At 37.3% G+C, this 26,877-nt stretch overlaps 1 protein-coding gene and 3 non-coding genes across 8 annotated transcripts in view; 2 read left to right on the plus strand and 2 right to left on the minus strand.

Annotated features, from left to right (window-relative positions):
* Positions 1-26,877, minus strand: part of LOC149084934 (pantothenate kinase 3-like) — a 77,091-nt gene that overhangs the window by 24,090 nt on the left and 26,124 nt on the right. For all 5 annotated transcript variants that reach the window (XM_089232669.1, XM_089232673.1, XM_089232671.1 and 2 more), the window contains 2 exons: positions 24,059-24,237; positions 18,698-18,871 (listed from right to left, as the gene is read on the minus strand). In XM_089232669.1, coding sequence (XP_089088795.1) covers positions 18,698-18,871; positions 24,059-24,237 — 353 coding nt within the window. The remainder of the gene's footprint in view (positions 1-18,697; positions 18,872-24,058; positions 24,238-26,877) is intronic.
* TRNAT-GGU (transfer RNA threonine (anticodon GGU)) lies at positions 24,816-24,889 on the minus strand. The gene has a single exon. It is a non-coding gene; the product is annotated as a tRNA-Thr (tRNA).
* On the plus strand, positions 24,944-25,017 carry TRNAT-GGU (transfer RNA threonine (anticodon GGU)). The gene has a single exon. It is a non-coding gene; the product is annotated as a tRNA-Thr (tRNA).
* TRNAT-GGU (transfer RNA threonine (anticodon GGU)) lies at positions 25,226-25,299 on the plus strand. The gene has a single exon. It is a non-coding gene; the product is annotated as a tRNA-Thr (tRNA).

The raw sequence follows: 26,877 nt of genomic DNA on the forward strand, positions 1-26,877 counted from the left end.
CTCTAAATTACAATCTCAATCTACATTTAAGAATTCAATTGACAAGTTAAATTTGCTTTTGTTATTAGAGTACTATTGTTAATCTAGTAGTCCCCCAATACCCAATAGTATTTCACTTAATCTTGTTCACACCTCAGAGTGTGTATTATGTTACATATGTGTGGCAATGTTCTTTTTGTTTACCTTTTGTAGTTTTGTATTCTCTTTGTCTTTCCTTATGAAGGTACTACCATTTTTCCTGTCTAAATAAAATATTTGAAGTTACTTTAGGTTATGGGGGACCAGTGCTCGCTTAATGCAAGTTAGTGAGTCTGAATAAATATATTAAAATGGAAACCACCAGAGTTTCAAGTTCTATACAGCCACTACCCAAAGAAAACTATGGCACCTGGAAGGTTCAGGCACAAGCTTTACTTATTAAAAGTAAACTGTGGGATTATGTGAATGAGAAAATCACAGAACAAGCTGAAGATGAGGAGAGACAAGAATGGCTTGACAAAGATCTAGAGGCAAGATCTGATTTGTTGCTTATCATCAGCCCTACAGAACTGAAACAAGTAAAAAATTGTGTTACATCCAAAGATGTATGGGATACACTAAAAGGTATCTATCAAAGTTCTGGTCCTGCAAGAAAAGCAACTTTGTTAAAAAAAATTGATATTATTAAAGATGCAAGAGAAAGCTGGTGCAAGAGAGCATCTCAATGCATTTATGGACACTGTAGACAAATTGATAGATATGGATATTACAATCCATGATGACCTGCTGTGTGTAATGATGTTATACAGTCTTCCAGAATCATTTGAGAACTTTCGGGTTGCAATAGAGTGCAGAGATGAATTGCCACGGCCAGAAGACCTGAAAATAAAGATAATTGAGAAAAGTGAAGCAAGGAGCTCATATTCCAAGGCTGAAAGGCAACCTGAAGATGCATTTTATGGAAAAGGGAAACCACACCACAGGTTTCGGCATACAAAAGCATTATCAAGTGAAAAAGAAACACGATTTCGATGCCACAAGTGCCAAAAGCCTGGACATTTTGCTCGGGACTGCTGGTCAAAGAATGTGAAAAAAGATAACTCTTCCTTCAAAGCAGAAGAGAAGTGTCTGTCATCACTTGTAGACAAACCACAAGCCAAATCATCCTGGTGTTTGGATAGTGGAAGCACATCTCACATGTGTTGTGATGACTCCAGTTTCAAAAATCTCATCGAGGACCATGATACTGGAATGATAAATCTAGCGGTTGTAGGTCAAAACACTAAATTCCAAGGAAAGGGAACTATAGAACTGAAATCCAACAGAGACTCTACAGTTACATTGAAGAATACAGAATACGCTGTATGTTCCTGAACTGATGACAAATTTATTATCTGTGAACAAAATCACTGAATATGGAGGAACTGTCATTTTCAAAAGGAATGAAGCTCTTGTTAAAAACCAAAAAGGAGAAATAGCTTTGATTGTACCCAAGAAAAATGGTCTGTACACATACGATGCTAGTAATCGACCAGAAAATTCAAGGTATACAGCAGAATCCAAGATCATGACCTGGCACAAGAAGCTAGGTCATATCAATGAAGTTGACCTGAAATCTGCACAAAGAAACAATGCAGTTCAAGGAATGTATCGAAAGTCCCATTTGAGAGAAGAACAGATCCAAAAGAACTGGACTTGTTAGAGATTGTGCATTCAGATGTTTGTGGGCCAATGCGAGTAACATCTCCTGGCGGATCAAAATACTTTGTAACTTTTATTGATGAAAGTTCCAGATATTGTAAAGTGTACTTCCTGAAACACAAAAATGAAGTGCTGAAATTCTTCAAAGAATATAAAAATGAAGTTGAAAATCACACTGGCAAAAAGATCAAACATTTGCAGAGTGACAATGGAGTTGGAGAATACTGTAGTACTGAATTCAGTGAATTCCTAAAAGCATGTGGAATCAAGAGAAGATTATCTTTACCATATATGGCAGAACAAAATGGTCTAGCTGAGAGGAAAAACAGAACTCTTCTAGATAAAGCAAGATGCATGCTAATTGAATCTAAAGCTCCACCTTCACTTTGGGCTGAAGCCATCAATACTGCAAATTATTTATGTAACAGAACGCCTTCAAGAGTGATTAATCATAAAACACCTTTTGAAAGATGGGTGGAAGAATTCCATCTGTAAAGCATCTACAAGTTTTTAGATCAAAGACTTAGATCATGTTTTTAGATCATGTCCTAGACAAGAAAAGGAAAAAGGGGAAGTTCGATCCAAGAGGTAATGTTGGCATGTTTGTAGGTTATGCTGAATATTCAAAAGCTTATAGAATATGGATGAATAACAAAAAGCAGATAGAAATAGCCAGAGATGTGAAAGTACTGAACACTTTCTACAATGACAAGAACTCAAATAATGTTGACGAATTTCTAGAAAGAAATGAAAAAATGTCCAACAAAACAGAATTTCAAGTTCCTGTCCCAAATGAAAATATAGGTGAAGTATTTGATGTTGTAAATAGTCTATAAGGTTTTCGCGGCCATCATTTGATACAAATTGTTTTTTCGGGTTCGAAGACCGTCGTCCGTTTGAGTTTGTTCTCAACGTTTCCCCAACACTAGTGGTTGGCATCATCAGGAGAATTGATAAACTGGATCAAAGTCAAGTTTTCCGGAGTCTCAGGTTGTATTTATGCACATAAGTGGCTTGAACTACACTATTGTTTTGCGATTGGTCAGTTGATTCTATGGCTGGCAGCATATTGTAAACAGTTGTTATGCTGGTAGAACCTGATTGGCCGAGAGATGTGGAGTTATCTGATTGGCTGTTGTCATCATTCTGTTGCTGGACCTTGAAGGGAAAGGTTCTTGTTCTTCTGAGAGCTGGTGTCCAGGATCTGCTCAATTTCAAAGTTTCTTCTCTTCTATTATAGCTGTTTTTGTGCTTGTATATTTTAATAGCCTCTCTGTAGATTCGTGGGAAGAAGTGGTCAACATTAGCTATTACCTGTGTTTTGCTGAACTGTACACTGTGGTTGTCGTAAAGCGCATGCTCTGCCACCGCCGACTTTTCTGTTTGGCCCATTCTGCAGCATCGTTCGTGCTCTTTTATTCTCGTGGCCACAGATCTTTTTGTGGTTCCAATATATACCTGACCACAGGTGCACGGTATTCGGTAGATCCCCGGTGTTGATAGAGGGTCACTGTGGTCTTTTGCTGATCGCAGCATTTCACATATTTTTCTGGTTGGTTTGAAAATGGTCTTTATACGATGTTTTTTCATGACCTTGCTGATTCTTGCCGTCACTCCAGGGATAAAAGGCAGCACAGCTTTTCCAACTGATTGTGACTGCTCATTTTCCGTTGGTGATTCCTTGATGGAGCATAAGGCTTTCTTGATGTCGTCTTTCGTGTACCCATTAGAGCGGAAAACTGATTTTAAGTGCTCAATCTCTTTACCTAGATCTTTCCCTTCACATAGTCTTCTTGCCCTCTCGATCAAGGTTTTCTGTACGCCTCGTTTTTGGTGAGGATGATGATTGGAGAGCTTATGCACATATCTGTTGGTGTGAGTAGGCTTACACCTGAGCCCTCATGACTCTGAGGGCCACATTTGATTCACGGGTCATGGGTTGAGCATATATGGTTTAAAGCATAGGTTCCCAACCTTTTTTGCCCCATCGCCTCCTTCGTCAGAAATTTGTTTTTACCATCACCCCCCCCCCCAACACAATCTAACCCATAGGATCCTATGTTATACCCGTAGCTTCTACCAACCCCCCTGGAACATCGCCCCTCAGGGAAGATCAACGGCCACATTGGGAATCACTGGTTCAAAGTGTAAAGAAACAAATAAAAAAACAAGTATCATTCCAGGCTGGAGCTCTGTCAGCCCCACCCTTGCGGGACCATGATTGCAGATCAGTGGTTAGCCTTCAAATACCCAGGGCCAGGCTTACAATTTCTCTCACTGGGTGGAGGTGCCATTGCTTTTTTTCAATTATAATATAGTAGTTCATAGTTTGAAAGTCATTTTCGGGTGCTAGTATGAATCTGATGAATGCCAGGGTGCTCAAGGACACTGGAGGATCGAGAAAAATTATTTTAAAGGGCCACAAAAAAAAAAAGCTGTTCTTGCTTGGGCCACTGCTACTACTAAACCAGACATGCACCTCATCCATATTCCTCTACGGAACTTCTAACAAATTGGTACATGTTGGAATGTATAGTGAACCTTGTTTCTGTCTAATCATTGTTATGTATAGTGCTGCCATCTGCAATCAATTTTTTAAACTATGAGTTTCTTCTCAACTCATAGCGAGTGAAGTGTAATGAATGAATAATTATATTGTTGTAGGCTTGTTGCTCTGTGCTGCGAGACCAGCTCGCATTCATGCCTCGAAGTTGGGAACTGCAGAAAACCGACTTCAGGCGACCATCACTGCGGCGATGGTGGGGTCTGATTTTTAAAAAAAGTCACTGATTTAAACCAATTTATTTCAGATATGAAAAAATATCTGTTTTAATTGAATAAAAATTTTTACGCAACTTTAAAAAGTGATTTCATTTTTTACTAAATTATTTTAATTATATTTTTAAATACTTTATTTACAGTATTATAATATATATATATATGTATATATGAAATAACTGTCCTGACTGACACTGAGTGAAACCACTGGAGTTATGAATATGAAATTTGGTTAGTATTTTTATGAAATAAAGACCCACTAAGAAAGGGTTTTTTAAAATTCAACCCCTAAGGGGGTCATAAGGGGGTTCAAAGGTTATACAGAGAAATCTCATGCTGAGCCGAAACCGCTGGAGCAATATTTATGAAATTTAGTTCATAGTTTTATTTCATCATGTAAATAAAAAGTTTTTTTTTTTAAATTCGACCCCTAAGGGGTTTCAAAGATTATACAAAAAAAATCATACCAAGCCGAAAGCGCTGGAGCAATATTTATGAAATTTGGTAGGTAGTTTTATTTTATAATAATAAAAATAAGTAAAACACAAGAAACTCAATGACCTGATTTTTTTTTATCGATTTCCATAGTAATGCGGGTGTCTTCTGTAACTCTGCAGTTTATTGTGGCTGTTCATAGAAACTACAGACAATCTGTAGCAGTTGGCAACTCTGGAAATGGACTATGGGGGGACTCCTTCGAATTATGAATGATTGTCATTTATTTGTTGCATTATATAGTGTTTGGAAAATTCATTATAATTTTTATGGTTGAAACACAGCTACCATGTCTTACTGTCTATAAAAAAAATTAACTTCTTTCTTATTCATATTACATGTGGACATATACTTTGAGGGCAGGGCCAGGTTTGGCCGCATGTGTCACACACCCCTAAGGGAGTCTCTGGTCAATTCAATCGAATAGTAAATACCTAAAATAACTTTCCATGGTTGTTTGCAGTACGTTTATGGTGTAAAAAAAGTAAAATGGGCATCAATACAATATGGGCCCATGGCCTGGGTGAGCTAAAATGTCAACTAATGACCTTTTGGGAGTGTGATTGGTTGGCTGTACATATACAATGCAGTCCAATGCATGAGCCACTGTGGTTGTCGAGTGGTCATAGTGACGGACTCTCATCGCGAGGGCCCGGGTTCAAACCCCAAGGTTTCCACAGTGGTCAGCTGAAGTTTGTTTCCTGTGTTTCCCAACTTCGAGGCACAAATGCGAGCCGATCTCCCCATTAAAAAGTCTCGCCACAGAGAGCAACAGGCCTACAACGATTAATTATTCAATCATTATACGTCACTCATAGTTAGAAAACTGGTGGCAGATGGCAGTACTACACATACCAAGCATTACACAGAAACAAACTTCACGTCAGGTTTCACTACATGTACACACACATTACCGCATGTACCAATTCGTTAGAGGTTCTGCAGAGGAATATGGACGAGGTACATGCGTGGTTTAGTAGTAGTAGTAGTTTAAAAGTCTCACCACAGACAGCAACAGGCCCACAACAATAAAATCTTCAACCATTACACTTCACTCATAGTTTGAAAAATAGGAGGCATATGGCAGCACTATAACAAGCATTACACAGAAACAAGCTTCACATTAGGTTCGGTTCACAACATAGGCACGCACATTCCAACATGTACCAATTAGTTAGAAATTCCACAGAGGAATATGGATGTATAGTTTAGTAGTCCAATGCATGGAGCGAGTTACGTATGTTAATAAGGAGGAAAAACATACTCCTAATTTTTCTCAGCTTCTATCACACATACCTGCCTTTGTCTGATATAAAAGAATTCACATCTAACACCATCTGGCCAAAGCAAAGTTAATGCAGGACAACACCAAATTTTCTATCTCTCAGGCATTTGCATCTATTTGGCTTTCAATGGGGCTGGAAGGGGGGGGGGCTTTCTGATAACAATTACTTTCTTTTTTCCTTTCTTTCAAACCCAGCACAACTCTGGTCTATCGCCAGAATAACACCACCTATAGAAGAAGGCCATCTCACCTATAGCCATTGCATATAGCAGGCCGACGCATATGAGCCATCTTTACCTTTTTTGTAGTATATCCAATGGTTGCAAATGAGATGGTTTTCTTCTGCGACATCACAAGCTTCATGCAGAGGCCTTCTTCTACAGGTGGTGCTGGCCAGGGCTGCCACTAGGGGCAGCATTAAGATGGGTCTGGTGCACAGGGCAGAAATTTAACTTTTAACCTCTCCTTCAGCATTACGAGGGGGCGTGCCTAAATCCGTACTTGCCCCAGCTGACCAAGTATCTAGTTGTGGCCCATTAGAGTGAGTTGTGCTGGAAGTGTGAGTGCGTGTACTTAAGACTGAATGCGTCATGGCCCCCACAAGGGTGGGGCTGACAGGATCCTAGCCCTAGGGACAATTCTTTTCATTTTTGCTTTTTCACCCAATAAATTAGCTATAGAAGGGCCTGTGAAAAGTCTGAATGGAGGACCCGCAAAAGATCCCTGCCTAGGGGCCCTGTTCCAGGATGTAGGGGGCCATGGAGTACATATATAGTGTTGTGTTTAATTTTTCAGTGCTGCCATCTATATTTCAGAAGTGAGTGAAGTAAAATAATTGGATATGTGTACCATTCATTGTAGGCCTGTTGCTCTCTGTGGTGAGACTTTTTAACTGGGAGATCAGCTCGCATTCGTGCCTCAAAGTTGGGAACCACAGAAAACAAACTTCAGCTGACAACCACTGTGGCAATGGCTGGGTTCGAACCTGGGTCCTCATGATGCGAGTCCATCACTATTACCCCTCAACCACCACAGCAACGGATCCAAGGAGGGGCGATCGTCACCAAGAGCCTTCAAACAATAGGTGATGGGGCAAGAGCCTTCATGAAGGCTTACATTACATTTGCTTGCAAGCAAACGTAACTCCAGTTACGTCACTTTTTCTTCATTAATCCTTAATTTTTTTAAATTAATTTCTTTTTTTTCCCCTCAAAGTTTCTTTCCCTAAAATCTGTGCAATCAAAGAAGTTTGATCTTGAGCTTTCGACCTCTGACCTGCTGGTTGTTTTTGTGCGTCAAGGTCATGTCCCTAAGGGCGGGGCTGACAGGGATGATTCTCATCATTTTTTGTTTTTTTAAGCTATAAATTATATATAAAAAGGCCTGTGAAAAGTATGGTCTGGGGGCCCACCATAGGCTTCAGCCTAGAGGCCCCGCTCTAGGATGTGGAGGAAATGGTCAAGGCTTTGGATAAATTTTTTATCTTCAAATATTCAAGGATCGTCTCTATTAAACGAGGTTTCTGGTATCCAAGTTAGCTCAGAATTCATTTCCTCTGGTTGACGGAGATCCTTATTTTATTCATATTATTTTGCCTAATTGTTATCAAAACGTCACAAAGAGAAACGTTTAATACTTTCACAGGGATCAAAACATCAAATTTATACGGAAAGTATTCACCTACTTTGACTTCAAAAGCTGGAAAAAAAACATTTATCGAATACATCCAGATGAATTTAACTGTGAGCCTAAATTTTTATTAAGCGAAGGAGGAAGAAGTAGGATTCTAGGAACATTTTAAAATAATAATTCTTCATATGCTTTTTTCATATTCTGCTCTCTTTTCATCTGAAAAGTTTTCATTTATTTGCACATGATACTGTTAATAAAAAACATTTTTAGCTGGTAATGTGCATCAGAATTCCTTACAATGTTTATAAATATAACACATATTATTCAGTCTGCACCTCAAACTTTTTTCATACAGTATTTTTTGCAAGGGTAGCCAGCACAAATGTTCACATTTATTGTCAAAAACAGCTTATTCATTAATTTAACACCAGTTGTTGCAAGCAATTTTTTAAATAAGCATGTTGCTTATTTAAAAAATATAATTTTTATATAAATATAAATTTTAATTAACTTTTTATTTAAATTAACTTTTATTTTTAATTCAATTTAATGTTTAATGTTAATTTTAAATTAACTTAAAGTTTTAAATAATTATATAAATTAATTCTAATTCTTAATAAATTTTTTTAAAAATATTAATTTTTTATATTTTAAGTACATTTGGCACCTGCGGACACTAGGTTGGGCCACACCATTCGGCACCTTCACCGTAAAAAATCGCAGCCTCCCCAACACATCACCATGGATACGTGCTTGAGCGGCAATAACAATTACTACTAAGAGTTAGAGATTTTTAAAAAAACAATCGTCTAGTTTGTTTAAAGTTTTTCATGCTTGTAATATAAAATTTCTACAGAATATGGTCTTTGAAATTCACGAATGAAGTTTAAACAATGTTAAAAATAGGCATTTTATGGCAGAAAAATTCAAAAAAGGCATTTTTACAAAAAATTTATGGCATTTTGTCTGAACTTCCAGGCTTTACATATAATGATGTAACACTAACTTATGACAAAAACTGGATAAACAAACAAAAAAATCATTAGGCACTTGTTTTTGTGAAATTCTTAAAATTTCTGATACTTCAAACACTAAATTTCATTTTTAACTACTCAGATCCTTATGGTAGGCCTTGAAATGTCTTGACAACCAATCAAAGGTCTAAATTATTATGACCCTGCCTTAAGAACCATATTGGCTAGTCTCAGCACGGATGAGGGGGGTTAATAAATATCCCTAAAAAAACCAGGTGATATGTCTCATCCTCCCTTCTTTTACTTTCTCAGCAGTAATAGCACAATATTATTTCTTTTCAGCAGGGTAGGCATCTTCTCAAAAGTCATTAAAAAAATACACAGCACAGCAATAATTTTTTATTCAGTTTTCTAACAAACCACCCAGTGTCCGGCTGAGGATAGCTTTGGCTACACTAGATAGCAATCTGTCCGTAATTGCTTGAAAACAATGTTCCATATCCCCTGATAGACACACAAACTTTCATTTTTCACCCCTCTACTTCTAGGGTTACATATATTGTCATAACTATTACCGGCACTTGAGAGAATGTCAATGAATGGTCAACAAATTGTTGTCTGCCTTCTTAATGGTAGCCTCTCTGAATGAAAAGTCATGGGACAATTTCCTGTCTTTGCAGTTACTCCATTTTGCTGAAGCCTCTTCTATAGGTTGTATCTTGGCCTACTGTTAGTCGTTAGTCCCACAACACAAGGCCGTAGTGGGAGGACTTAGAGGGTCTGGTCCCCCCCCCCCTTCGAAATTTGAGAAAATGACCGAAAAAAGGGAAAAAGATGGCCAAATCTATTGTTCTATAAATTTGGTCCCCCTGAACAAAATTTCTGGCTATGGGCCTGCCACAACATATGTTGCAAAACCACCCAAATTACATGCAACACTCCCCCTCTCTCATGCTAATGTTACTTAAATAGGGACAAAACTGTGAAAAAAAAATATTCTATATATTATGCTTGAAATTAAAAATTTTTGGTCACTCTTTTTACAAATTTCTTAGTGGCCCCCTTATCAGCAGCCGTGGCTCCCCTTTAACAAGATTTTCATCCGTGGCCCCCTGTAATATCCTATGGTTCTCCAGTTGAGAACCACTGACCTAGAGTATATTTTTCAAGTTGAAAAAAATTGAATTCTTATTACTTATGTTTTTTTTTCTTATTTTGCCAATTTTGCTGATGGGCAATATTTGTTTTGTTTTTGTATATTTCTAATGGGTTGGCAATGTTAATGTTGCTTACAGGCAACGCCCCATATTTTTTTTAAATATTAACAATATTTTTTTTACCACATAATAGCATTCAAGACAGTGCTCTATATAACATCTCGCAAAAAATTTTTGTTTTTAAATTTCAATGTTTGTCAATTGAAGGATTAAGACATTTATACACTTTTTCAGATCAATATTCTCTCTAATAATCCAGAAAAATCAATTCTCTTCACCTCTGGGCACGGTAGAACAGGTCGATAAGATGCTCACCTGAAGTACCAAAGGATGTTTAGAGGTGTCGCAAGTTTGATACCCAGTTCATCCTTTCCTGACACAGGGGGTACCACAGAAAAAGATTGCTACCGAAGGGAGTCCAACACTGAGGGGTTAGCGCACCAACCTCTTGGTGAGTATAAAAATGGCTGCTGTTAGGAATCAGCAATAAATTGTAGGTCCTGGTCTAATTAGCCCTCGCGCGCAGAAAATGACCGTGGTGCAACAAAAATTATTAAATGATCTCTTCACCTTTAAACTTACCTTACACATCCACATGGGCGGAGATACGGGGGGTGGGGGCATTGCCCCCCCCCCAGCATCAAAGGTGAAGTCGACAGATCTAATGTATATATGTATCGACATCATCATCATCTTGCCCCCCCCCAGCAATAATGACCATGCCCCCCCAGAATTCCAAGTCTATCTCTGCCTATGCACATCCAACAGACAAAATTTTATATACCTGCTACCTTTAGTTCATAAATCTATATTTTGGCTTCATTGTTCCTAAATTTTATAATGGTCTTTCAAATAACCCAATTCAGTCTCTTCTATGATTTTGATTATCGTAGAAACACATTTACTTTAAGTTGCTAACATTCAAAGTTACTTTTTATTTCACCCTCAAATTTACAATCCCTCTTTTGTTACCAACTATCATTTTTCCCCCTTGGTTAAATTCTTAATGTTAGTTACTCTTTCTGTTAATGCTGCTGCATCATATTCTATTCATGCATGATCTCATGTTGATAAATTTGATATATTTTATTAACACTAAAATACCCTCTGCCTGCCGCATCATTATATTTTGATACAGTGCTTAATGTGATCACGTCAGCACTCTGGGTTTTTGATAACAGAAAAAACCAGACACACCTCCACATTAATATGGATTTTTAATAACAATAACCACTTGATAACTATAGCCTAAAGCAGCAGTTCTCAACCTTTTTTGACTCGCGGAGCCCTTTTTAGTAAAAAAAAATCTATGGCGGAGCCCCATAGGTTAGTTTTTTAATTTTTCATCAAAGTTATTGATTTATTTTTACTATTTAAAAATGTGTATAATTATATATTTTTAATTTTACTGTTTTTTATTTTCCTCGAGCGGCTGTGGAGCCCCTGGAGAGTGCACAAGGAGCTCCACAGAGCACCGGTTGAGAACCCCTGGCCTAAAGAAACCCAGAAGCAAATCTGATGACCATACGTCCCATTTCTCATGAAAAATAGGCAGCTCCAGTGTTTTTTTACACAGGGTTGTAAATGTACACATATCGTTGCATTCCAGTGACTTTTTTTTCAAGTCCACAGAGAAACCATCCTGGCCAAGAAGGAAGGCAGAGTTGTGTCTCCAGTGATGTATATGTTAGCACACTTGCCTGATTTGCAAGTTGACCTGTGCTGGATTTCCAGTGGAGACCAGTTGACTTTTCTATCCAAGTTCACCTTGGCATGATATCTGGAGATGGTAGCTTGATAGAAATTGGCTATTTCCTTCAAGTATGGAAATTTTTGTACAAGGGAGAGTTGGAGTACAACTTCTGACCTCCTACATAGTCGTGCGGGTTGATAACGATAACTTATAAGGAAAAAAAATAAGTCTGGTTCAACCTAACTTCAATAATGTAAAAAAAAAATGTTTGGACAAAAAATTGATAATATAAACTGAAATCCTGATAACTAAATGAAATTTTCCCATTGCGTGAAATGTAAAACAATGAAGTTGATTGTAAGGAACTATAATTTGTCATAAACACCAATGGCTTTGATGATTTATAAGTATGATATGGTGTATATTTATTTTGTTGCAATAACCAGTATAGGACCCTAATCCCCTACCTGGTTTTCATTCAATTAAGAAAGATGTATTATCTTAAAATTATTTAAATAAATTGAATTGAAAAAAAAATTATCCTTACATTTTTTGAATTTTCTCAATTTCTTTTTTAATTTCTCTAACTTTTGTTGTTGTAATAAATATTTGAATCCTCTGCAGTCTCCGCCTTAAGTCCAGGAACAAAATATTTTGGCTTGGAGCAGATGGAAGAAGTAAATTCACTCTTACTCCTTTCTTTTTCTCATATTGAGACATGTTATTGGTAACCCAACACGTGAATTGTTTTTTTCCCCCTTCTTTACTTCAGCATTATTATTGTGTTTTTCTCCCGCCCTGAATTTTGACAGGTAAAAAAAATATAGTATTACACATATCAAGGAAAGTTGGCTGGAAAAGGAAAAAAAAATGTAAAAACCTGTACCACTAATTCCCCCCCCCCTCCACTTTTTAAATTTTAACGAAGATAACACTTTTTTAAGATGTATCACTTGCACTTCAATTGTATATCTTCCAAATTTACAGCTCAAAGCCTGTATATAAAGAACTGTAATTGGGGGGGGGGGGGGAGGGTACGCAACCTCGGGCATGTCAAGGGTGTTCTGGAACAAAAGTACCAACACACACATACACAACATGATATTTTCCTTAGCTGACCATATTTCCACGAGAAAAATACTAGAAATCTTAATCTCTACACAGAAAATACAGGACGAGGCAAATTATTGCCAAAATAATTACAAAGTTAAGCAAAGTTGAAATTTTTCTCTGAAAAATTGTCAATGGAGAAACAAGAGGCACTATTGCAAATTGCTGTGGATTAAAATATAATTCACAAAATATATAAGCATTAATTGACTAATATGTGAGATGAATATTTAAAATTAATTTATTATACAGAGTGGCCACCTGACAGTTTTAAGCAAATGAGCTATGGTGTCACACTGTTGCTGCTAGAGGACTAACTAGTATAAAATATTAAAGCCCAGTTCATGAGACTAGCATAGGTGAATTGTTTGTGAACAGATAGGGGAAAAAACATGATTTCACAGACTTTGAATGTGGGATGATTGTAGGAGCTTGGAGCGAGTATCAACAAAACCACTGCATTTGTGAAATGTTGAAGAGCAGCTGCAGTTAAAGTGTTTAAACACTGGAAATGTGTAACTCGTGGTCATCACCACCTGGTGAATGCCAGGGCGGAACAGAGAGTAGTTTCCAAATTTGTAAAAGACAAGAGAATGGCAACAGTGCAGCACATGACAACACATCTTAGCCACTTTACAATCAAGTATGTAATATTTTGCGCAAACGACAGAATAAATTTTAAAAAAAAGTTCTCTCTGTTTTCTTTTCTCTCTCCTCATCACAAGGAAACTTTGTTGCAACCCTATGAAAAAAAGTACAGTATATACTCGTGTATAATCCAGTTTTATTGTGGAAAAATTTTTTCCTCAAGTGGGGGGGGGGGGGTCGGCTTATACTCGGGTCAGTTTTTGATGAGAAAACATCAACCCCCACAATCAGTAGTCATTTTTGCAGCAGTGTTCGAGAAACCTGCATTATTAATGTATGTGTGTGGGATATGTTCAAACCCCACATGGAACGGATTATGTCAAAGCCGAGGCAAAGAAATCGAAAACATCATTGGCTTCGATACTAGATGGGATAACGATTGTACAGCCTTTAGATGTGAGCATCGACCAGACTCAAAGACTATTTAAGGAATTTGTGGATTGAATGGATGAGTTCCGATGATAAAGAAACTACAAAAAGTGTTGCCTTGAAGAAACCTGACATTGGCCTAGTGTGCTAATGGGTACATGAGACGTGGAATTCTGTTTCCATCGATCCTTCAAACAGTGTTGCATCAAGAATGCGATGGACAGAACTGAAGATGATATCCTCTTTGAAAGTGACAATGGCGATGACAGCCCAGATGAGGATAAAAACGAAGATGCTCCACCCCCTATGATAATCTGATGGATTATGGTGAGCTTGGAGACTTAAAAGAAACGGATTAAAAAGTTTGAATCATTTTCTATTGTAAATTTTCGTAAGCTGTTAATTTTGCATAAAAATATAAGCATTTGTTTTCTCTGAAATGCACGGATTTTTGGGGGTCGGCTTATACACGGGTTTTCAATTTATTGCGGTTTTGGTGGTCCTGAAGTGGGGGGGGGGTCGGCTTATACATGAGTATATACAGTAGTTCTTTTTACCTACATGATGTATCCGTCTACTATATGCATCTAAGAGCGAAAGAGAACAGGTAGGTGAGGGTGAAAACAGAAATCTACTTCGTATCTACTCTATTATCTGTAGGTATCACAGATAAGAGAAAGGGAGTGATAAGATAATAGCAGATAAATATATATCTCTCTCTTTTATACTTATGTATTATATTGTTTTCCTCTCATTTGTTTTTTTTTCTTACTTTTCTCCTTTTTCTTTCCTTTCCTTTTCTAACATGTGGTTAGGTTAGGACAAGGTTACCATATTTATCGCTGATTCGTCAAACAGAGATCATCCAAATTTCTTGCCAATCGCTTGTAAGCGAAGTGGTTAATCAAGAATCCTCTCAAAGGATCTCTCACCCACCGTTTGCCGTACACTGCATTGTCAAGAATATGGAAGTTAGAGTGTAATTATAGTTATAATTATCATAATATAAATTTATAAGTTATGAAAATAATGATCATTCTTTATTTCAATAGAGAATAAAAATTCAAGTAAGCTCCATCAAAAATACTGGAAAACCAGGACATTTTTTTTTTTTTCTTTCTTAAAGATGGCCAAGTTATGTTCCATGCTTTAAACAATACATACGTTCAGGATGTTTAATCAAAAGTATCCATACACTAAATATAATGAGTGCAGAGAAATTTTGAACATATTTATATGGTGCCTGGTCACTTTTTCCATTAGTTAATGATTAACAAGGCTAATATATCAGGAACTGCATTTTTGTAATGATAGAACCCAATGATCATGCCGCATTTGAAATCCATTCAATATCTGTCTACTGTACATTTACGACTACTACTTTACTGCACACCAACTCTGGTCATATTGCCATACAACAATTTACTTACAGATCAAATTAGGTCAGAAATCTTTCTCTCTAGAAAAAACTGTTATAATTTCTGTACTCATCTTAGACACAGAGGGGGGCTTCCAGAGTTAGCATAATAAGGCACCATCTATCTGTGGTTGCCACAAATTTGGTAGATAAACTTATCTATGTTTTTCCCCAGTATCAAACCCACAAACCTGATGGTCGCCTTCATGGTAATAAACAAGCCCTGTACATTTATGACTGCTCTATGCTGCAATAAGCACTTCTTTGTCATTAAATCATATCATGGAACAAGATAAAAGCCATATCCTCCTCTATGGACAGATAGATACTTTTGGCCAGAAAATATGTATATATATATATATTAGGGTGGCCCTTATAATGGTGAAAAATTTACTTAACATTTTTTAATCACCCACCCCTTAATTTTTTTCCTTTTACCATAATGTGAAAGTATACCGAATATTTCTTCAATATATCGGTCCTCAATTTCCGTGCCTCATCGAGCTTAATTAAATGAAAATGTACGAGAAAAAATTTGCTAAAAATTAAGCATTTGAAAATGTTTATTTATTACTCATATTAAGAAATTGCATGATTTTGCTATAAAATTATGAAATTGCATCTTTAAAAGGTTATATGAAACAACAAATTCACTTTTTAATATAATAATATTTAAATAAATTTTCGTTCAAGAGTAGTCTTCTTGCAGTCCGGGTACTGCTTTCTGTATTGATGTGGTCTTCGACACACTGGAGAAGAAATTGCTTCTGCTCTTCATCCACAGTTAAGAGCCCATTAAAATCTTGCATCAATTTCACCACTCTTTCGGTTGTGTCATTACAACACTGAGATTCTGGAATGTTTCTTGTGACTTTAAATAAGAATCGTCCCTATCCCAAAGATCTGTACTGAGATTCAGAAAGCTAATGTTGACATCCAATTCCTTTAACAAATAGAGCACCGACTGCCGATAAACTCTCCAACCATACTTTTACATACACCATTACAACAAATATTCTTCAGACACTTTTAAAGCCAATTGCTGTCTAAATAAAAACATTTTAAAGGAGTAAATTGCCTTTGCCATCCATCGAGCATGATGTAAAGCCCCTGGTGACTACTAGTCACTTGAGGTAACTCATGTTCGAAAACGCTTCGTAGCACTAATTCGTACATGTGGTGCTGACATAGAAAATATGTCATCTCTAGATCTGCATACTGTTTTAGAATTGTAATCGCACTGTTGATATGACCATTGTTGGAACTGGTTGTGTTAGAACATAGAACTTGAGCCTTATCTTCCAATCCCCAAAATCTTTTAGAACATTCCATATAGCCATAGCTTGCTCCTTCCCTGAATTGGCACCCGAGTAATTTTTCTTGATCTTTATATATAACAATGATAGGTAGCCTTTCACTTTTTAAATCTCTCACATTTAAAGCGGATAGAAATTTACCATCCCAATGAACAGATACAAAACTGAGTTCATTTCCTTTAAACAATTCTTTAATCTTAGTAGCCTTTGGATCGTATTTTGATTGATACCCAGTTCATCTATGTTGAACCCTAAAGATTCAGCTGTGGCTTCAAGAATAAAAACGGCATTTCTCTGACTAATGTAGCATCGATCGAGTACAGCCCCATTAATTTTGGAGTTAAAAAATATTTCCTCCCACATACATCCATGTTTTCTTCAAAAGTCGTCTGGGTAATGTTTGATAAAGGCCCAGGTTGATCAGAAATAACCTCAATGCCTGACGATTCTTCTGATGAATCCATGAAATTGTCAGCGATCTCAGTACAATGAGTCTTATACCGTCTGTTTTCATGTTTTCTGATTCTCAATAATGACATTCCTTCATGCTTTGCTATCGACTCCACCAAGACATCCCCTTCACCCCGGCTTTCTTTTACTCAGTAAAAATTTTGTCTTCTTCAATTTTTATAATTTCCAAAACATTAGCGTGAGCAATGTGCGTGTCTGACATACGGCGGGTATTTTTTTTAAGATTACGCCAATAAGAGAATGTAGCAACAGCGTCCACCGCTGGATGGCGCTGTCCACATAATACGAAAAAGAACGCATCTGCGCGATGGTCAGGCGGAACTTGTGTTTTGGCCGCTCAGACGAGAGTCATGCGGCACGCTAGTTCTTGTAGGTTCTATAAATTTAATTGTATAATAAATGTTAATTATATCTTTGAATTGTAGAAGGAAGTGTTCTTCAACCGCCACACTCCTTCTACAAGAACATCACATTCGCGCACTACTAAATTGGTACTTTCACTTAGGAACAGTTTAACCTCCCGTAAACTATAAAAATAAAAACTTGCCTGTTAGATGGAAGTTTGCTTCCAGTAATTTGGTGACACTCACTGCCAATTATATAAAAACTCGATCACCACTTCTCAAATTAGAAGCCATAATTACACTCGTAGTTGGCCAGGGCAGCAACTAGAGCAGACTAAGGGCGGAAGGTGAAGAGCGCCACATGAACAAACTAGTCACTGCCTGCACAAAAGCGTATTAAACAGTTAATACGCTTTGGCCTGCACCCACCAAGGCACTTGAAGAATAAGCTGCCTCAATATGCATTGGAATCCAGATGAAATAAATGAGAAAGAATAAGCACATAAACTTCAAAAAATATCGTAAGTAAAAGACAATATTAAGTAATTTAGCTTTGTGAGAAGGGTCTTTTAATAAATTAATTTTTAAAAAAAATGGTAAAATTGAAGATGAAATGAGAAGGGGAAAAAGCAACCACGTGGGAAGGGTAAAATAAAATAATGGACACCACAAGAGAGAAAAAAGGGCAGTTGCACAAGTGCAGTGAATCTTTAGTATGTTATAGAAGTTTTAGTCAGAGCCGTCTTAAGAGCATCATGGGCCCCCAGGCCAAGTCATTTTTCTGAGGCCCTACAAGACAAATTTTCGAAAATCTCAACCATATCTGATTTTTGTGAGGCCCTTTTCTCTTGAGAGCCCGGGTGGGCCTATACCTTAAGATGGCACTGGTTTTAGTGAGTTATAGTCGTTTTCACCCCTCCCGCTTTGGCACTTGCTTACGACCTGCTTCGCCATTGAAGTGACAATGCTTTACCTTCAAGCTGTTTGGCACTCACTGGCTTCCCACTTCTACCGTGATAAGGCACAGGTTCCCAACCTCTGATTTGAACAAATGAGGTCTCTAATTGTTTCTTGGAATAAAAGAAAAAAAATGGGGGTAGGGCAAACTGAAATTAAAACATCAAAAAATAAGGGCTACCCTAATATATATATGCACAAATAATAATTTACGAAGATTTTATTCTTATCAGATGGAAGTTTATCTTGGTTATTGTAATACAAATGAAAATATATTATAAGAATTTTGAAAATCACAGATATAATTTTACCCGTTTGAAGTCTGATTCAAATTTGTATGCACCTCCACCTGTAGCACAAACTGTACTAGCTAATGATGCAATTCCTTTTGATTTTGCGAGTTCCAAAAAGCCATGCATTTCGCTGGTAGGAAAACGTATAAAGTGAAGACTTCCTTTTCTTCCATCTATAGTGACATTGTCCATCTAAATGAGAATATATATGCAGTGAAACCATGATATTTGATATAATGATAAATCTCTCTACAATTATATTTTTTAAAATCATGTTTGGAATTGCCTCTAATGTTAAAATACTCTTGATATAACTATATCCATTACAATGATAAAGAGTAATGATGTAATCAGATGCAATCGGACACCATGCATGAACTTGTTATCTCATTATGATTATGGTAATGATATTTTATCTGGAACGTTACGATCATGAATATGGAACATCGCTGATTCTTGCCAAATGTTGGCAGTTGTCAGCAACATTACCTCATCTTGATCCTTTGATTTCAGTTTCATTCTCGTCTTGGCCACGGTAGGGATTGGACGTGCTTTTATCACGCTCCCCTCACCGACCAATAGCAGTAGTTTTATCCAGAACTGTTGCTGAGGGATTACCGAAAGATTATCTGTCACACCAGTGCGCCATTTTGTGTCTTTCTTCGTTCTCGTGAGTTTTATTTAGCGTGTTTTTTTATTTTTGGGTCATACTCTGTGGAGTTTTCTTTATTTTTCTACATTGTGTGCCTAATTTTCTCTTTAGTTTGATTTTGTCACACGATTTTTAGGGCTACACATTGTTTGATTTGAGAGATAAGTGTTCTTTTTTCTTTATTTCTCACAATTTTTTTAATTTTTGTTGTGTATTTTCGATCATTTCATTGTACTTTCACTAGGTTTGTGTTTTTCCCGCTTTGATAATTGTTTTTTTGGATGTTAGTATTAGCGAACAGTTTATACTTTTTCCCGGGTACTCTCTGTATTTTTTTTTCATTTGGGCCCTATTGTTTTAGAGTGTTAGTGAATAGAGATAGCTAATACTAATAAGTAAAAATTGTACTTTGTAGCTTAATATTTTTTTTGGGATGTGTTGTATTCTTTATATACATATATATTTTCTTCTTCGTGATTTAGTGAGCATTTTATTCAGGGCCGGATTAACCACTAAGCAAAATAAGCATGTGCTTAGGGCACCACAAAAAATTATCAAACATTACATTTTTTTAAAAATGAAAAAAAAAAATTCCCAGCAGTAGGAAATCCTAAAATTTTGAGAACATTTAATTGTACAGCTGAAGATTTTTATTGAAAGGTTCACCAGGGCAGAAACTAAAAGAGGGCAGGGGAGGGTCTGTTTCCTGGGCATTGAACCAGCAAGGGCGTCAAGTTTATTCTTTTTATGTTAAAAGTTACGAGGCGGGGGTTGTGCCAAAATACACATAAATATGATAAAATAATAATGTAGGCACACACCTCCAAGCAACAGTAAATTTTCGTTTCCAGTTGCGGCTCTAAGGTTGACACAAAGCAGAGAAACCAAGTTAATTTCAAGCAAGAACTCGCTTAAATGTTCAGTTTTTTTAATGAGATTTTGTTTTGCTTCTATAAAGTAAGCCCGGAGCCATCTCAACAGCATTAACTCCCTCCCAGGTAAAACAAATTTTTACTTATGCTAGAAAATTATAAACAAATCTATTTGTATTAGAGGGAGGAGTGCATTAAGGTTAAAAGTAGGGGGAAGAGGTACCAAAATCACTTGAGTGCTTAGGGCCTTCATATGGGTTAATCCGGTCCTGATTTTATTTTACTTAATTTTTTTTGTGTGTACAATGTTTTACGCATATTTCGCATCGCAATATATTTTACATTATTTTAATTTTCTGTTAACATTTCTCATTTTCCTATTTTTTAAGTATTGTTATCTAATTTTTAGCAATAGTGTTAATATGCCACGACCTCAACTAGTGTTGTGTAGAGCTTGCAACGGGAGGTTTCCCTGATCTTGGGGATAGCAGCTGATAGTTTCAAGTGTAAAGGGTGATTGGATAAGGCAAGGTTGGAACTTGAGATCGAAGCGTTATGGGAAATAGTTAAGGTTTTAGAGGGCCCAGTTATAACATAAGCCACTTGTCGTTGAGCCACCTGTTTGTCAAGAAGCAATCTTCATGAACAACAGTTTAGAGGGCGAATGGGTGGTCGTGGATGAGGTAGAGGGGATAGTGATAGGGGTTTAATCATCGGCAATTCTATGGTTAGGGAACTGAGTATGTAGGACTTTTCTGGGTTCAAGCACCGTTGTCTTCCTGGGGGGAAGATTAGCAACGTTCGAGACATTTTTCATCGTCAAAAGCTCCCCAGGCGAGTAATCCTGTGGGTGGGAACGAATCAGTTAGGAGCGGATATTAGTGAGTCTCTGTCAGAGTACCGGGACTTACTGTTATCCACTAGGGAGGGGGTTTCAGATGTGGCAGTGATTCCAGTACTGCCTCAAGGGGTAGTAGGGAAATAGGAGTAGGATCCGCCAATTCAATTTAGGCTCAAAGGACATTTGCTCCTCACGTTCTTGGAGCTTCCCGCCTTTACCGATAGGTGGCTTCATTGGGATGGGATTCATCTGAATAGGAGGGAGTCTGGGAGGTTTACGATAGGCTTAGGTGAGGTTTTTTACTCCCAGACCATGCAGACGGGAATGCAGGTTAGTTAATGATAATAGCAACAGTATTGATGGGGAATTACCCACCTCTGACTTGGATGGCTTCTCGATTGGCACTAAATCACAGGACAAATTAAAATGTGTACTAATTAATGCCAGAAGCTTGGGTAATAAGAAAGATTTTTTAGAAACTATGAAAGTTGTGGAGGGCCTGGATCTTATAGCCATTACAGAATCTTGGGCACACAATGGGGATGAATCCTTCTTACACATCTCAGGGTATTGTTATCATTTGTTATCTGATGTGGCTTGCCCCCTCAAACCTAATTTTGTAAAAATAAAATAAGCGGCACATTTACAAATCACTGAAATGGCCCATGACACAATTCCAGAGCATGATCACTGAAGTAGGCCTTAAAAATCACTTTCAAATTCAAAGATCACTTAAGTAACCTGCGACATAGTTCCAGAACACACACACGACATAGTCCCATTCAAGTTATTCCAGCGTGCAACTGTTCTAACAGTTGTAACATACGGGATAATGGCGCACTTTAGTAATACTGAAAAAACAGACATGTATGAATGAAATGCATGTCTGCTTTTACTAAAGTGCTCCATTATCATGTACGTTACAACTGTTAGAATGTTTTCAAAACGGTCTCTTCCCGTTCTCCTGGTTAATTAGTTCGTCCTGGACTGGAGTATGCTGTAAGGTTTTGGAGACCATACCTACAGAGGGACATAGAATTGGTTGAAGGGGTGCAGAGAAGAGCTACGCGTGTCCTTGTTGGCACACAGGGCTTGAGTTATGAAGAGAGACTTCATTTTTTGAATATGTTTACATTGGATGAACGCAGGTGTCGAGGAGATATGATCGAAGTGTTCAAAATTTTCAATGGGACGGATAGGATGGACCATGAACTTTTAGTACACTTTTAGTAGTTGTTAATAAATGGAATAGCTTAACCCCGGAGGTAGTAAATTGTAACACAATTGACACGTTTAAAAAGAAATACGATAAACATGTTGGGGTAAATCGAGAAGCTATCCATTCTTAGAATAAGACAACCATAAGTATTCTTTATGGGCATTGTATAATATTTTATCATGTGTAGGCCTATATATTGTTTATAATTTGTGTTAATTGCATTTTTAATTGGGTTGCTGTTTTTTTTTTTTGAAATATATGACATCCATATTTTTATGGGCATCTTTTTATCAGCCACCTCGTTGGGCATTTTGCCTGTTGTGGCGTTGTATTTGTATTAGAATGTGTGCGTGTGGTTGCACACTGGATTAACTTCACAGGGCTGGCATCCGCACTTTTTATTCACTGTGATGCGGATTTGCATACGGTTTCTTCTTCTTCCCCAGGTTACATTTGCATGCATATGGTGTCCTTTTTCTCCCGATAAATTTCAACAGGAATGCCATTTGAATGTTTGCGGAGCAGCCATTTTGAAACATACTAGCTTTCCCCGAATTGAGGAGAGGGTAGGGAGAATGACCCCCTTTCACTTTGAAAACACATATCATCATCTATTATTTGTATTAGTAAAATAGTTTGCCAAAGTCACTTGGTCTGAAGATTCCTGAATAAGTTTGTGTACACGTCTTTTTGAGTCAAAATAATCCATAAACCTTTCCAGATGCACCCCTATGCTCAACAGTGTTTCTGGCTCGTGAAATCATCCAATCGGCTGTCGGAAAATCTTGTTCTCACATTCTCTGAATCTTATTTATTTCTCTCTACACTGCATATGTGCTTTATATCATCCATATATTCCCATCAGTTTTTCTTTCAGTAGACATCGTTCCACTAGGAAAATGTCAATGAGGACTGACTGAAATGTTACTATGGTAGCTGTACTATCGTCTGTATAGCTCAAAGCTCCAGAGAGAGATCAGAGTCTTCCAAATTTTTTTTTTCATTGTGACCATAATCCATCCGCACCTCCAAGGAGACAATATCATCCACTTCAGGAAACAATGCTCTAGATGGATTTGCTTATCAGTAACTTCTTCAACAAAAGACTAAACTGGTTTCTGAGCAGTTTTTCTTCAACCACAAACTTCCAATAAGTGCTATCATTCATCGAAGTCATTCTGTCATTCTCTACTACATAGTGGTAATCCTCATTGTGTGTTGGAAAGGATAAAAGTGAATATGGTGTGGATATTACAAAGGTTATACAAAGTGATGATAAGTAGTCCTCTAAATAACCTTGTGAATAACAAATACATCCAACAATTGTTTTCACCACTGAAATGAATGGTAGCAGTTTAAAAAAACCTCCTATACAAGAAAATCTGATTCTTATAACCAATGATTTTCCGATGTTAAAACGCTGTTTGGTTTTCATTTTTCCATTTTGATTCTTATAAGTGGTGGTTACTGTACCTCCACAATGATATTTTTTCTTCATCTGCAGAATATTGTTATATCGAGATTTCACTGTATATAAGCAATATTGTGAGGAAAATGTTTTATAGGTCATGTAAAGCAGTGATTTTCAGTTTTAAACCTTTGAAAGTCTGCGTGGTGAGTGGAAGGCCGTCTTTTTGTGAGTGGAAGGCCTGGTCATAAACCCGACTAATGAGAAAACAAACTAGGAAAAATGAAATAGCGAATCACCCAAGGCACAGTTTGTCTGATGTCAGGCTCCGGTGGTTGAGAAACAATGATATAAAGCATTTAAATACTAAATGTTTTGTACCTATACCTGCAAATGGACATCTCTTCTACCAGTGTCACCATAAGCTGCATTTGAGGTCAGATAATGTCTAATTCTTTTCAAAGTTCCAACCTCTTGATCTGCTTCTCTGGCAGTTATATCAGTTGGTTCAAAATACACCAATTTCACCAATGTTCCTCCAATATCCATACCGAACCAGGGCATAGCTATCAAAATATAAGTACTTCAATGAATAAAATGTTATTAAAAAAAAATATTTGAAACTTAATTACTTAGATGAGGTATCAAGACCATCAGCAAGAATAGAAAAATATGTCATTAAATTTAGCATTGAAAACTTTAAAATAATGTAACTGACCTAATGTGATTTTCATTAAAAAAATCTTGTCATTATATCTAATAAAAAAAGGAATAGGAACACAAACTGTGTATTTTTTTAAAATTCTTGTCCGTGGCATGGAATAGCAAATGGAAAATTTTGGGTTTGCAAGATTTTATATTTCTTGAAGATGAGTTATACATATACAGTAAAACCTCGATAAATCGTCACCTCAAGTTATCGAAAAATTATGACGGCTTAAGCGGAGTTCCATCAGTTTTAATGTGCAATGTTATCAAAATCGTATAAATTTAACGTAATATGACATTTATTAAAGTATGAATCAAAATAACAATATTAATAAAGAGATATAGATGGCTTTTTTTTTTTCTCAGCCAGAGATATCAAGGAAACAGTTATTTTCCGGATATTATGCTGAGGTGAGCTCGGAAAGAAAAGTCATCACGTCTCCGCCGGGACTCGAACCCAGGCCCTCTTGCATACCGGGCAAGCATGCTACCATCTACACCACTGGAGACACATGAATCTGCCTTCCTAATTTCATGCACTGTGTCGTGAGGCGCTGTTCATGTGTCTCCAGTGGTGTAGATGGTAGCATGCTTGCCCGGTATGCAAGAGGGCCTGGGTTCGAGTCCCGGCGGAGACGTGATGACTTTTCTTTCCGAGCTCACCTCAGCATAATATCCGGAAAATAACTGTTTCCTTGATATCTCTGGCTGAGAAAAAAAAAGCCATCTATATCTCTCTAAACCGTCCCACCCGGGGGCCATTTCCTGAAGTTAAGAGAGGCTACTAATGCCTCTACTTCAGCGCCTCACGACACAGTGCGTGAAATTAGGAAGGCAGATTCATGTGTCTCCAGTGGTGTAGATGGTAGCATGCTTGCCCGGTATGCAAGAGGGCCTGGGTTCGAGTCCCGGCGGAGACGTGATGACTTTTCTTTCCGAGCTCACCTCAGCATAATATCCGGAAAATAACTGTTTCCTTGATATCTCTGGCTGAGAAAAAAAAAAGCCATCTATATCTCTCTAAACCGTCCCACCCGGGGGCCATTTCCTGAAGTTAAGAGAGGCTACTAATGCCTCTACTTCAGCGCCTCACGACACAGTGCGTGAAATTACTTAGTCCTCTGTTTCCATTGGAAACATCTGTCAATGCCACCATCTATCTCCACATTGTTGCTGACCACGTGCACCTGTGTATGGCCATAATGTTTCCTGATGATGATGGCTATTTCCAGCAAAACAATGCACCCTCCCACAGGGTTGTAACTACCTCAGATTGGTTTGAGGAATATGATTCAGAGTTTCAATTGCTTCAACGGCCTCCTCAGTCACCCAATCTCAACACGATTGAGCATTTGCAGAATGAGGTTGAAAGGTCAGTTAAAAGCTCTGAAACACTATCTTCTAATCTGAGAGAATTGATAGCTGCTATTTTGTTAGCATGAGCTAATATTCCTCCTCAACGGTTTCAGCAACTTACAGTGTCCATGCCTAGAAGAATATCTGCCGTCATCAAAGCCAGAGGAGGTCCCACACGATATTAGCGGTGAGTAGCAGGGTGTTCCTAATTTTTTGGCCACTGGAGATATATATATATACACTTAAAGATAATTATTTGAAGAAAAAAACACAAGATAGGCTTTATGTAAGAGTGAAATAGAACCTATGCGGTAGGTCGTCATCCCCATGTATGGTTTGAAAATGTAGGCATTTCTGTTAGCACTCAAACAAGGGGCCCTGAAGTTGACCTTTCTTGAGGGACCATCTTTTCAAATCCCTCATTTCAAATGAGATTTGATAGATGTATAAAATGAGGGGAGCCGTCCAAAGTTTTGTAGAAAAGAACCACCATAGTAAAGCTGTGGCAATGTTGCAAGCAATGAATCTGATCAACAACAATGCAATTTACAATTTCCACAAAATCCTAACAAGGAGGCAAAAGCAAGTGTCATTAGATAGGTTTCTTTTTAAAGTCACACAAAAAGAAAAAGATTGCAGAAGACCAGCAGATAATAGAGAGGAATTATTGATCAAATGTCATTTTTATGTAAATGAATAATTGTGGAACAAATCAACCAAATTTACATTATTTCCTAAAAAGAAGTCTGATTCGATATACGGGTGATTCGGATAATGAGCATGTTCACGGAGTGGATTATGCTCGTTAACCGAAGTTCCACATTATGTTGTGTACAGTGGTCATATCGCAAACTTGGCGGAATTGAAAGCACACCCACAACATTAAAACAACACATTCCGATTTGTTGTTCAACAAGCATTTTTGCGTTTCCATCTTATAGCAGAACATGGTAAATAACATATTGAACATTTCTTGTGTAAGTCGTAGTTGTTTGTTTAACAACTCCATTTTTGTGATGTTTCTATGAATTATGAAATCATACAATGCCAATTAAATTGTAGTTTTCCCTCGACTGGCTATCATTTCTATTCTGCTAGCAAAAATTTTCTATGCTTTATATGAGTACAGTGTGATCTATTGG

The sequence above is a fragment of the Pholcus phalangioides genome, unplaced genomic scaffold (assembly GCF_987345545.1).
Source record: "Pholcus phalangioides strain wild (caught in Gottingen) unplaced genomic scaffold, Ppha-v1.0 ptg000007l_1, whole genome shotgun sequence".
Taxonomy (NCBI): Eukaryota; Metazoa; Arthropoda; class Arachnida; order Araneae; family Pholcidae; genus Pholcus; species Pholcus phalangioides.